The sequence below is a fragment of the Xenopus laevis genome, chromosome 3L (genome assembly GCF_017654675.1).
Source record: "Xenopus laevis strain J_2021 chromosome 3L, Xenopus_laevis_v10.1, whole genome shotgun sequence".
Classification (NCBI taxonomy): domain Eukaryota; kingdom Metazoa; phylum Chordata; class Amphibia; order Anura; family Pipidae; genus Xenopus; species Xenopus laevis.
Genome location: NC_054375.1, coordinates 149276820 through 149290478, shown reverse-complemented (window position 1 = coordinate 149290478; position 13659 = coordinate 149276820). Strand labels below are relative to the sequence as shown.

Here is a 13659-nt window from a genome sequence, read left to right as displayed (position 1 = left end):
GGTGATACAGTGACACAGACAGGAGGGAACTATGGGACATGAGTCTGTCCCTCCCACTGCAGGGTGATACAGTGACACAGACAGGAGGGAACTATGGGACATGAGTCTGTCCCTCCCACTGCAGGGTGATACAGTGACACAGACAGGAGGGAACTATGGGACATGAGTCTGTCCCTCCCACTGCAGGGTGATACAGTGACACAGACAGGAGGGAACTATGGGACATGAGTCTCTCCCTCCCACTGCAGGGTGATACAGTGACACAGACAGGAGGGAACTATGGGACATGAGTCTGTCCCTCCCACTGCAGGGTGATACAGTGACACAGACAGGAGGGAACTATGGGACGTGAGTCTGTCCCTCCCACTGCAGGGTGATACAGTGACACAGACAGGAGGGAACTATGGGACGTGAGTCTGTCCCTCCCACTGCAGGGTGATACAGTGACACAGACAGGAGGGAACTATGGGACGTGAGTCTATCCCTCCCACTGCAGGGTGATACAGTGAGACAGACAGGAGGGAACTATGGGACATGAGTCTGTCCCTCCCACTGCAGGGTGATACAGTGACACAGACAGGAGGGAACTATGGGACATGAGTCTGTCCCTCCCACTGCAGGGTGATACAGTGACACAGACAGGAGGGAACTATGGGACATGAGTCTGTCCCTCCCACTGCAGGGTGATACAGTGACATACACAGGAGGGAACTATGGGACATGAGTCTGTCCCTCCCACTGCAGGGTGATACAGTGACACAGACAGGAGGGAACTATGGGACATGAGTCTGTCCCTCCCACTGCAGGGTGATACAGTGACACAGACAGAAGTGATTGGCTCATGGAGGTGATTAACCCCAGTTCTTACCTTTTCCTTGAAGGTTTTCCATAAGAAGTGCAATACACACAGACTGGGAATATTCTGTACAAATATTTATTAGAAGACATAAGTCCAGTAATACCAAGGGGCCCCTACTTGCCATTTCTCAGGGACCAAAGCCTTTTTCCTGCTGCATTATATAGTGGGGTCCTTGGTAGTGGCCCTCCCCCCACCCCCCACTCACAGTCCAGTTAGTGATCGGCGCTGCTAGAGAGGAGGCCTTGCTGGACCAATCACAACACTACCTGATCTCCAGTTCAGCCGAGGCCTCAGACACAATCATAGGGCCCATGTATAAAGAGGAAGATTGTGCTCTCAAAAGAAAAAAATCATTTATTTAACTCAAAGATACAAATAAATAAATGAAGCATTAGCCCTACGTGTTTCAACGAATTAAAGGGATTTTTCACCTTTGAGTTACATTTTTGTATGCTGCAGAGATCGATATTCTGAGACAGTTTGCAATTGGTTTTCCTTTTTTATTATTTGTGGTTTTTGAGTTATTTCCGTTTCAGCAGTCTGGTTGCTAAGGTCCAAATGACCCTAGCAACCACGCACTTATTTGAATAAGAGACTGGAATATAAATAGGAGAGGCCTGAATAGAAAGATGAGAAATAAAAAGTAGCCATAACAATTTGATTCGAATCAAAGTTTTTCCCCAAAAAAAAAAAAAGATTTTTCAAAGCCACCTATTGACTCCAAATAGGCTCTAGGAGGTCCGCCATAGGCTAAAACTGCAATTCAACAGGTTGTAGGTGGCGAATGGTCAAAGTCGAATTTTTAAAGAGACAGTACGACATTTTTTTCAAATTCAAATAGAATTTGGACTATTCCCTTGTCAAAGTACACAAAGAAATAGCTCGAAATTCTAATTTTTTGAATTTGAAAATTTCACCTCGACCTTTGATAAATCTGCCCGTAGTGTTACAGAGCATTTGTTTATCAATCGGGTCAGTGACCCTCATTTCAAAGCTGGAAAGAACCAGAAGAAAAAGGCAAATAATTAAACTATAAATAATGATCAATCGAAAAGTTGCTTAGAATTGACCATTCTATAACTTACTTAAAGTAAAATTAAAGGTGAACCACCCCCTTTCAGGTTTTCATAAAGGGCAAAAAACAAAAAGGAATAAGAAAATTTTTTTTAGATTTTTTTGCCCCTGATGAAGACCTTAATTGGTAGAAATGAGGACTAATGCTTGATTTGTTTATTTTTTTGTAACCTTTGAGTTATAACTTTTTTTTTTTTATTTTGAGAGTGGAATCTTCCTCTTTTTACATGTGGACTACGTTGTGGTAACTCTGTTGGGGAGTTCCTGTAGGATTGCACCTCGATTTAATGTTAATGGTGCTCCCTTTGAACCTTTTGACAATGATAGGGCCCTGCTGGACTTCCTGCAGCCTCTCAGGGGCTTCCCACTTCCTGCAGCCTCTCAGGGGCTTCCCACTTCCTGCAGCCTCTCAGGGGCTTCCCACTTCCTGCAGCCTCTCAGGGGCTTCCCACTTCCTGCAGCCTCTCAGGGGCTTCCCACTTCCTGCAGCCTCTCAGGGGCTTCCCACTTCCTGCAGCCTCTCAGGGGCTTCCCACTTCCTGCAGCCTCTCAGGGGCTTCCTGCATTAGGGGAACTTGGTGCCAATGTTGTTGGTGCAGCTGCTGCCAAAGACTCCGCCTTCTGAATCCTTTTCAGGGCTTTCTGTTTCTTCTTCTCCTCCTCCTTTTCCAATTCCTTCACCATCTCTTGAAACTTGGGGCTCCAGTGATCCACGTTGAGGCCAAACTTGTCACAGGCGATAGCCATGAGCCGCTCCTTGCGAGCCTTCTCCTCACGCAGTTTCTGCTTCACCTCCCGCTTCTCCCTGCGCCAGTCGGCCACCATCTTGGCCAGGTTGGCAGCAATAATGCGCTCACTTTTGGAGGAAGAAGGGGAAAAGGCAGATGGTTATTAGGCACCAAGTGACCAATATACACAGAACTGATGGAGAAAAAACACAATTTAAAGGGGAACTAAACCATAAACTAGGGCTTAAAGGGGTTGTTCGCCTTTAAATTAACTATTAGTATAATGTAGAAAGTAATATTTTGAGACAATTTGCAGTTGGTTTTCATTTTTTATTATTTGTTATTTCAATTTACTCATCAGCTCTCCAGTTTGCAATTTCAGCAATCTGGTTGCTAGGGTCCAAATGACTCTAGAGACCACGCACTGATGTGAATAAGAGACTGGAATATGAATAGGAGAGGCATGAATAGAAAGATGAGTAATACGTTACAATGACAATACATTTGTAGCCTTCCAGAGCATTGGTTTTTTTAGATGGGGTCAGTGACCCCCCATTTGAAAGCTGGAAAGTCAGAAATAGAAGGCAAATAATTCAAAAACTATACAAAACTTATTAAGACCAATTAAAAAGTTAGAATTAGCCATTAAGCATTAGTTGTCCTTTGATTCTCAAGTTTCATTAAAGGGGGATTATCGCGAAAATGAAAATGTAATAATAAGTTATATAATATACAAGATATTTTAAAGGTTTTAATTAAACCATAAACTAGGACTTAACAGGGTTGTTCACCTTCAACCTAACTGTTAGTATGATGTAGAGAGGGATATTCGGAGACAATTTGCAATTGGTTTTTATTATTTGTGGTTTTTGAGTTATTTAGCTTTTTATTCAGCAGCTCTCCAGTTTGCAATTTCAGCAATCTGGTTGCTAGGGTCCAAATTACCCTAGTAACCAAATAACTAAAGAAAACAAATAATGAAGGCCAATTGAAAAGTATCTTAGAATTAGCAATTTTATAAGATACTAAAAGTTAACTTAAAGGTGAACCACCCCTTCAAGCCCTTTAAAGGGCCGCTATTGTGAAAGTTGGATTTGTATGAATTTGGTTCTGGTGAGTATCCCTGGTTATTAACTGTTGCTTTACAACCTGGTAGGGAACATCACATGCTGGAAGGAGGGAAGGCGGAGCAACAGCTGCACTTGTTTGACTTTCACTCAGCCAAGCCCCGCCCCCACACCCAGGGACTGACCAGAAGTATCAGCAGGTGCAGGAGAATAAGGTGTAGTTCCTGTGCCTATTTTATGTACCTGGCCTACAACTGACTCCGTACAACCAATATAAACAGGAGACTGAGGCAAATTAACGCATTTTGTGCCTCTAAACTTCCTCTCCTCTGAGTGTAGAGGCACAAAACGCATTAGTTCTTGCACTCACTATTGATTCAATGTCACATACTAGGTCTTAATAAAGCCGCGTTGCTATTCAAAGGTTTTTTTTTTGCAAGAGTCGGGAGTCTTCGGTGGAAGTTGCCGAAATCGTGCGAGAGTTGCGACTGGCGAGGCTGCATGTCTTGGGTGAGTGCCGCCATTATGGCATCTCTAGATTTGCTGGTCTAAAAACCCTGGTGGAGACTGGCAAACCCAGCCTGTACATTATAAGCCAAGATCCATGGCCCATGATCCTGTTTGCCAATGAGCTTCAGGGAGCCTGGAACTGACCGGGAAACAGACAACCTTACTGCTCTGCATTCCCCAAACAATTATAGTGGCTACTGGGCTACACAACAACAAAGCCACGGCTGCCTGGTACAGATACACCCAATGCCCCACACCCTGTTAATATACAGTTTTACCTTAAAGGGGAACTCCAGTTAATCACCATCTTCTGCTTAATGAATTCATGTATATTGGGGAGGGGCTTTGAACGATATTTAGTTATAAGCCCCTCCCTATTATACACGCATTCCTCATTTCCACTGATTTTAATGTTACCTGTAAATGTCAGAACCAGACAAACAAAAGGCATTAACAATGCAGCAGAAATCGATAAGCCCCCCCCCCCATTTCTAATAATAAATCTGCCTTTATTGGCTACATTGGCTCAGGAGTCAGAACCAGCGGTGGAAAGAATATAGGTAAAGTCTCAGGAGTCAGAACCAGCGGTGGAAAGAATATAGGTAAAGTCTCAGGAGTCAGAACCAGCGGTGGAAAGAATATAGGTAAAGTCTCAGGAGTCAGAACCAGCGGTGGAAAGAATATAGGTAAAGTCTCAGGAGTCAGAACCAGCGGTGGAAAGAATATAGGTAAAGTCTCAGGAGTCAGAACCAGCGGTGGAAAGAATATAGGTAAAGTCTCAGGAGTCAGAACCAGCGGTGGAAAGAATATAGGTAAAGTCTCAGGAGTCAGAACCAGCGGTGGAAAGAATATAGGTAAAGTCTCAGGAGTCAGAACCAGCGGTGGAAAGAATATAGGTAAAGTCTCAGGAGTCAGAACCAGCGGTGGAAAGAATATAGGTAAAGTCTCAGGAGTCAGAACCAGCGGTGGAAAGATTGTAGGTAAAGTCTCAGGAGTCAGAACCAGCGGTGGAAAGATTGTAGGTAAAGTCTCAGGAGTCAGAACCAGCGGTGGAAAGATTGTAGGTAAAGTCACAGGAGTCAGAACCAGCGGTGGAAAGAATATAGGTAAAGTCTCAGGAGTCAGAAAAAGCAGTTCCTTTTTAACGACAACAGTGATGATAATGTATATTTGAGGCAAGAATGGCAGAGCAGCGCGCTGTCACTCATATTATTATTATATATCATATTATTATATATCATATTATTATATTATTATATATCATATTATTATATTATTATACATCATATTATTATTATTATTATTATTATTATATAGCGCTGTCACTCACTTCTCCTGCTTCTTCCGCCCCTCGCTTTCCACTCTCTCCAGCATGTCCGTCAGACTCGGGTTCCAGTTCCACTCCTTCTCCTCTTCGATCTCCCGCAGCTTCTCCGGACTCGGCAACAGCCCCTCCGGCTTCACCCCCCGAGATATCCCCGTGCCTGCCGTAAAGCTTGGCCTCGTACTTCGCTCCTTTCTGCCATTTCATTGTGTCCGGGTCATTCGGGTCCGGCCTGTACACCGCACCAAGGCCCCAAATCCTCGGCCTCGCATGATAACTGACGGCGGGCACAGACGGGTCAGATGCCGTAGCCGTACACAGCACCGATACAAGGGCGCCGCCATCTTGGAAAACCTGTCAGAACGCGGTCCTCAGAGAGTGGCGGAAGCGCCGCTGCGTCCCAAAGCTATAGAAGCTGCTCGTCTAGGTGTCTGTCTCAATGCCTGTCTTATTATGCCTTTGCGACGTGTTAATAATAGCTGTCTATAGCAATGCCTGTGCATCTCTAGGGATTTCATTGGTGTTCACCTCAGCTGACCCCTGTATTCATTAGGTGATAAATTTGGGAGGGGGAATGGCTTATCATTAGAGGAGAAAAGTAGGTAAGTTGTCTACTTTTTTTTAATGGGGGTATTATTTTGGAAGCTAGGCATAGGATAATCTCATTTTCTGGGAAAAAAATATTGGCCTTTATGAATTTTGTTTTTTCCTATTAATAACATTGTCAGGAAGGATTATTGTTACCAGCTGTGTTGGTTAAATTCAGGCTACAATTCACTTTGGTTGCTGAATGTTTTGAATGTATCTTCAGTAGGGTAAAAAAATACTGGCCGTCCTATATTTTTATGCCTTGTCCCTATTAATAACATTGGTAGTAAACCAGGCTGATAATCTATATAATATCCAGATGTCAGGCCCAGTGTGGCCTACGTTTAACCATCTCACCTGCCTTTTATTTAGAGCTTCTGTACTGTCTGCCTTCTGGAGTGACGGGAATGCTTTAAATGTAAAGGGAATGGTTCACCTTGAAGGTAACTTTTAGTATGTTATAGAATGGTCAACTAACTCTAAACAACTTTCCAATTGGTCTTAATTGTTTTTTTTATAGTTTTTTAATTATTCAACTGCTTCTTCTCTTTCAAGTGATGGTCACTGACCCCATTTAAAAAACAAATGCTACTTTTTATTACTCTGCTTTCTTCAGGCCTCTCCTATTCATATTCCAGTCTCTCATTCAAATCAATGTATGGTTGCTAGGGGAATTTGAACCTTGGAAACCAGATGGATGAAATGGCAGAACTGCTGAATAAAAAGCTAAATAACTCAAAAACCACAAATAATAAAAAATGAAAACCAATTGCATATTGTCTCAGAATGTCACTCTCTGCATCATACTAAAAGCTAATTGTAACCTCGTTAAGGAACAACTAAATACTAAACCTGGCCATAGTTTAGCAATGTGGGCTGGTGGGAAAAGGGGTGCCTGGCAATGCCCCACAGATGGGACCAAAAAGAATATGAATAAATATGAAAAAAACTGTTTAATGTGCATTAAACCAATATATAACCATGAAATGTTCAGAAATGTATGGTCTACCTTAGTGACAAAATAGGTTTAAGTTGTTCCAGTGTGGGGATGTTAATTATGCGTTGGTGAGTGGGGACAGTCCAATATTGCTTAGTGTGTCTCATTAGAGACAGTAATTCATTTTTAAGTCATTAGGCTGAAAGCAGTGCAGCCAGTTATACACGTTCTGATGATCGGTTATTAAAGGAGTTGTTCACCTTTGAGTTAGCTTTTAGTGTGATATAGAAAGTGGGACTCCGAGAAAATTTGCAATTGGTTTTCATTTTTTATTATTTGTGGCTTTTGAGTGATTTCGATTTTTTTTTTTCCAACAGTTCCTCGGTTTGTAATTTCAGCAATCTGGTTGCTAGGGTCCAAATTACCTTAGCAACCATCCATTGATTTGGATAAGGGACAGGAATATGAATAGGAGAGGGCCTTAGTAGAAAAAGGAGTAATACAAAATAGAAATAACAATGAATTTGTAGCCTTACAGAGCATTTGGTTTTTGGATGGGATCAGTGACGGCTGGACTGGCAAATGCCAGAGGGGCTGCTATAAGGTGCCATAGAAAGTCAGTGTTTAATGGGCTGTGGGGGCATTTTTGGCCTCTGTGTGGGCCTCTGTGTGCCTAAAATACCAGGGCCTTATTTTAATTTTCAGTCCAGACCTTCCCCCAGTCTGAAAGTTGGAAAGAATCGGAAGAAGAAGGAAAATCATTCAAAAACTATAAAAATTAAAAGATGAAGACCAATTGAAAAGTTACTTAGATGTGGCCATTCTGTGACCTACTAGAAATTGACTTGAAGGCGAACCACCCCTTTAAGTCTGAAGTCTCTGGTTTGGGCACAAACGTGTGTGGTGACACCCCTATACGGCACTAACTGGGTTCCCCTTTTATATAATATCCTTCTCAATGTGTGCAGGGAACAAGTGGTGCTTTATGGTGCAGAGTTTCATGTTGGTGGTTATTTTTAGGGATGCCCAGTGCTATAAGGGCAGTGGCTTTGCTCCTGTCACCTTCCCCTTGTACACACAAACTGTCAGCTGCCTAAGGGCTGGATATACACTGCTGCGCCTCAGCACCCAAACACACACTGGGACACTTTGTACTGTCTCTCCTAACTGCTTCTCTTTTGCACTTGGTGCTTATATAGGCACCTGGGTTACTCTAGGGCGCTGCATGCTGCTGGGCTTTTCAGTTTAAAGGGGTTGTTCATCATTAAATTAGCTTTTAGTATGATGTAGAGTAGGGGTGCCCAAAAGGTACATCGGGATCTACCAGTAGACCTGTAGCTGGTGATCAGTAGATCTCAAGACACTGTCAACAAACAGCTTGTCTAAATCACCCTCCTGTTTCATTCTTTTCATTCACATATTTATTAAGTTAAGGTTACAGAATAAATAGTTTTTAGTTAAATATAGCAATATACATTTTCTCAAATCAATATAATATGTAAGTAATGTTTTCCATGGAACAGAATGCTAACAATGCTTTTATGGATGTAGATCATAATGGGACAACATCACTAAAAGTAGACCTTGTATTAGTAAAGTACAGGCACTGCTGATGTAGAGAGTGATCTTCTGAGACAATTTGCAATTGGTTTTGATTTTTTTTATTAAATGAGGGTTTTGAATCATTTAGCTTTTTATTCAGCAGCTCTCTAGCAATTTCAATTGGTTGCTAGGGTCCAAATTCCCCTAGCAACCATGCATTGATTTGAATAAGAGACTGGAATATGAACAGGAGAGGGACTGAATAGAAAGAGGAGTAATAAATAGCAGCAATAACAATAAATTTGTAGCCTTACAGAGAATTTGTTTTTTAGATGGGGTAAGTGACCTCCATTTGAAAGCTGAAAAGAGTCAGAAGATGGCAAATAATTTAAAAAAATAGTAATAATGAAGACCAATTGAAAAGTTGCTTATAATTGGCCATTCTATAACATACTAAAAGTTAACTTAAAGGTGAACTACCCCCCTTTCTGGTGACCTATCCAGAAACCCTGTATACAAGAATGCCATTTCCCATAGAGCCCTTTCTGAACGGCTGGTTCTGCCTCTTGCTACATTGTAGCAGAAAGTCAGCCTATTAAAATGATTCTTTACAGGCTTGGTAATCCATTGTTTTGTGCTACATTGTTTTAAAAGTCAGAACCACCATAGCAAGCTGCAGATAATATAAACGGTGAGACTTCTTCCCAATAGCTGTTATATTTACTAATCACTATAAAATCACTATAAAACCATAGAGAGTGTGTCATTTTATATTGGAAATCACTGTTGTTTTTTGGGGTTTATATCCCCTTTAAAATGTTGCATTGGAAGTCTGCTTGGATTCATTATTGTTTTTTGTGTTAATATCCCCTTTAAAATGTTGCATTGGAAGTCTGCTTAGAATCATTATTGTTTTTTGGGTTAATATCCCCTTTAAAATGTTGCATTGGAAGTCTGCTTAGAATCACTGTTGTTTTTTGAGTTTATATCCCTTTTAAAATGTGATCAGGTTATGATTGGTGGGCATACAACGGAAACAAAAAAATTCCCATTTTTCTGTATCCCCCTTATATGATTTATAAGCTCGTTAATAAAGAATTGTAAAAAAAAAAGGAATGTGATGTCACAGCTGCAGTATCAGAGCTGTTCCAGCAGAGGGCACTGTTGCATAGGTTATGTCCCACTGCAGACCCTGTAGCACCTGTTCTTGTATGAAACTCAAACAGAGACCCCATAAGATAAAACTAAAGTTCCTGCTTCTGTTTAGGAGTCAAAGTGGGATGTTCATTCCCTTCCTCTTGCCCTCCTTACAGCTGATGGGACCAAGGAAGGTGCTAGATTTCTCTCTTGCTTGGGTCTTACTTGGTTTTGGTCCACAACTCCCTGCCCCTTGTGGATTTGGGTATTTAAAGCCGTCTTTCTTGTCCCTTCCTAACTACAGAAACCAGCGACTCTGGGTCAGTCTTGACCCTCCAACCAGACGACAGGGGACCGACAACCCCTAGACCCCAAACCCTAATAAGGAGGACTCTGAAGAGGACAGGGGACTGACAACCCCAAGCCCTAATAAGGAGGACTCTGAAGAGGACATGCTGCTGTTCCAGGCCACCAGCCTATTGGCCCATCTCTGTTTCATGGTCAGGGCATTTCCCTTTATGGAAGAGGAAGGGTCGGCCTCGTTTGCCCAGAACATGCTCCATGGCAGATCCTTCCCAGTCTCCAACGTCCACCAGGGAGCTTTTGTGGATCTGCCGCTATTTAGACAGAACCGGAGGAAAATATCCCAGAATTTCATCCTTCACTCAGATCCCAGGGAGAACATGGAGGAGGAGGCTCTGAGGAGGAAACTGATGTGGGAGAGCGCCATCCGCAGGGAGAAGATGAGATCCCACCCAGACCAGGTGTTGCCTATCGGGCAAGATGCTCTGAAACGCTCCAGGTGCCACGCCTTGCCCTTTATACAGGTAAATTGCTCTCTGTTTCAGTCATAAATTCACCCTCATGACTTGTGTTAGAGGAGTAGACCCGAGCATTATAGATGGTCACTATTTATTAGGTTTCTCTTTGTGCCAGGGCCTGTTTTATATCCCAATCCTGGCCTGGAGGGGAGAGGTAGGTGTCCTGATGTCTGTGTAATAGGGGGTAGGTCCTACTCATGGCTGTGTGTTCGGGGGTACCCTTCCCTCTGTGCATTATGGGAGATATCCAGGTTTGTGTGCGTTGGTGGGAAGGGAGAGGTAAGTGGCCTTGGTCTTTGTAGGACTAAAATGTTAGGTGCCCCTGATGTGAATTAGTTGATAGGGAGTGAGTGCCACAGATGTGCTAGGCCAGATTGGGTTAATCCAATGGTTTGGCCCATAGCGAGATGATGATGATGATAAGGGGCCTATGGGTGACCTGCCGTGTTTAAAAGGGTGATTCACCCGAGTTAAAGGAAAACTATACCCCCAAAATGAACACTTAAAAGGGGCTGTTAACCTATGATTTAACTTTTAGTATAATGTAGAAATTGATATTCTGAGTCAATTTGCAATTGGTTATCATTTTTTTTTATGGTTTTTGAGTTATTTAGCTTTTTATTCAGCAGCTTCCAGTTCTGCGGTTTTGCAATCTGGTTGCAAGGGTCCAAATTTACCCTAGCAACCATTCACTGATTTGAATAAGAGACTGGAATAGGAGAGGGTCTGAATAAGAAAGACGAATAATAAAAAGTAGCAATAACAATACATTTGTAGCCTTACAGAGCATTTGTTTATAGATGGGGTCAGTGACCCCCATTTGAAAGCTGAAAAGAGTCAGAAGGCAAATAATTAAAAAATAAATAAACAATGAAGACCAATTAAGAAGTTGCTTAGAATTGGCCATTCTATAACATATTAAAAATTACCTTACAGGTGAACCACCCCTTTAAGCAACAGTTTATATCATATTAAGTGGCATATTAAAGAATCTTACCAAACTGGTATATATATTTAAGTAAATCTTGCCCTTTTACATCTTTTCTCTTGAGCCACCATTTTATGATATTCTCTGTGCTGCCTCAGAGATCACCTGACCAGAAATACTGCAGCTCTAACTGTAACAGGAAGAAGGGTGGAAGCAAAAGACACAACTCTGTCTGTTAATTGGCTCATGTGACCTTACATGTTTGGTTTGTTTGTGTGCACCGTGAATCATACGATCCCAGGGGGCGGCCCTTATTTTTTTTAAATGCCAATTTTCTATTTATGATTGCCCAATGGCACATTAAAAAAAGTATATTATTATGAAAATGGTTTATTTACATGAAGCAGGGTTTTACACATGAGCTGTTTTATGTGATATCTTTTTATAGAGACCTACCTTGGGGGGTATAGTTTTCCTTAACATTTAATAAGTTCTAGAATGCCCTATTCCTACCATCTGTGCAATTGGTTTTCATTATTTATTAATTTGCCTTCCTCTTCTGCCTCTTTTCAAATGGGGGTCACTGACCCCAGCAGCCAAAGACTATTGCTCTGAGGCTACAATTTTATTGTACTTTTTATTACTTGTCTTTCTGTGTAGACCTTCTACTATTCATGTTGCCATTTCTCAGTCAAACCAGTGACCTAGTGATATAAGAGCCTAGCAACCAGATAGCTGCTGAAATACCAAGTAGCTGCTGAACAAAAAGCTAAATAACTGACTATTTATATTACGACTACGGCCTCCACAGATATGCATTATTGAGAGAATGAGGCTAATGCCGCCCCGTAGAGCTTACACTTTATTATTTTCCCCTTACAGAATGTGTTCAGGAAGAACTGCTTCCCAGTGCGCCTCCCTAACAAGTTCTGCTTTGGCCAGTGCAACTCCTTCTATGTTCCGGGTTGGCCGGCCGGACTCTCCCAGCCCTGCACTTCCTGCGCTCCTAGCCGATCCCGACGCATTTCGCTGCCGTTGCGTTGTCGTGCCGGGCACCTCGCTTGGCATGAGGTGGAGCTGGTGGAAGAGTGTGAGTGCGAAACCCGATACGACAGGAATACGGTGGAACCATCTGGCAGCGGGGAGGGCTTCCTGCCTGTGTCCTAGGCCCTAATTGGACTACGTGTGGCCAAATGGACCAAACTTTGTGACGCGGGGCCTCGATGCTCCCAGTATCTCTAGCCTTTAACAGGTGCCCCTTTGCTGAAGCAGGGGAAGTGCTAACGACTCAACGACTTTATTTAAAACGAACGGTTCTGACTGACCTGCTAATTTATATGCTTGTCTAGATTTCCCAGAGTTCCTAGGGCAAGCCTGTGACGAAGCTCCCGCTTATCTAGATTTCCCAGAATTCCTAGGGCAAGCGTGCAACGAAGCTCCCGCTTATCTAGATTTCCCAGAATTCCTAGGGCAAGCCTGTGACGAAGCTCCCGCTTATCTAGATTTCCCAGAATTCCTAGGGCAATCCTGCAACGAAGCTCCCGCTTATCTAGATTTCCCAGAATTCCTAGGGCAAGCCTGTGACGAAGCTCCCGCTTATCTAGATTTCCCAGAATTCCTAGGGCAAGCCTGTGACGAAGCTCCTTCTTATTGGGAGGGTGTGAGTAATGATTCAACATGGCAGTCTGTTCTGCCTTTTATTGTACCTGGGAGACTGGTCTCCTGCCATATTGTTCTGTGTATAAGGGCTGTGCCCGTCTTGCCTCCTTATTTATATTTTATTATTGGTAATTGTGTATTGTTTGTGCCAGACAGGACTCCTTCATAAGCAACCTCCCAGTATACAGTAATTTCACAGCTCCACTGCTTTTAAAGTCGTCTCACTGCTATTCATAGTGGTGTCTGTGCCTTTCTGCACTGCTGGTTCTGACTCTTAAAATAATGTCGCTTCTCGTCCAGGTCTGGTAATCGTCCGGCTTCTGCTGCAGCGTTTAGGAGTCGGAGCCAGCAGTGCAGAGACTATAAACAGACAGATGCTGCTTCCAATAGACATGACATCTGCACATAACTATAGGACTTTTGGGAAGTACCATTTTACTTCCTTTTATAGGTAAAAAGCTGATTTGGGTGGGGGAGTTCCCCTT

General features: G+C 42.7%; 1 protein-coding gene and 1 pseudogene across 1 annotated transcript; one reads left to right on the top strand and one right to left on the bottom strand.

Moving 5' to 3' along the window:
• Window positions 1-2131: 2131 nt before the first annotated feature.
• LOC108711703 lies at window positions 2132-5921 on the bottom strand (annotated as a pseudogene).
• Window positions 5922-6019: 98 nt separating this feature from the next.
• dand5.L (DAN domain family member 5, BMP antagonist L homeolog) lies at window positions 6020-13239 on the top strand. The gene is made up of 3 exons (XM_018253671.2): window positions 6020-6164; window positions 10071-10593; window positions 12398-13239. Exons 2-3 carry the CDS (start codon window positions 10219-10221, stop codon window positions 12680-12682), a joined length of 660 nt encoding a protein of 219 aa, XP_018109160.1. The 5' UTR covers window positions 6020-6164; window positions 10071-10218; the 3' UTR covers window positions 12683-13239.
• Window positions 13240-13659: the final 420 nt, after the last annotated feature.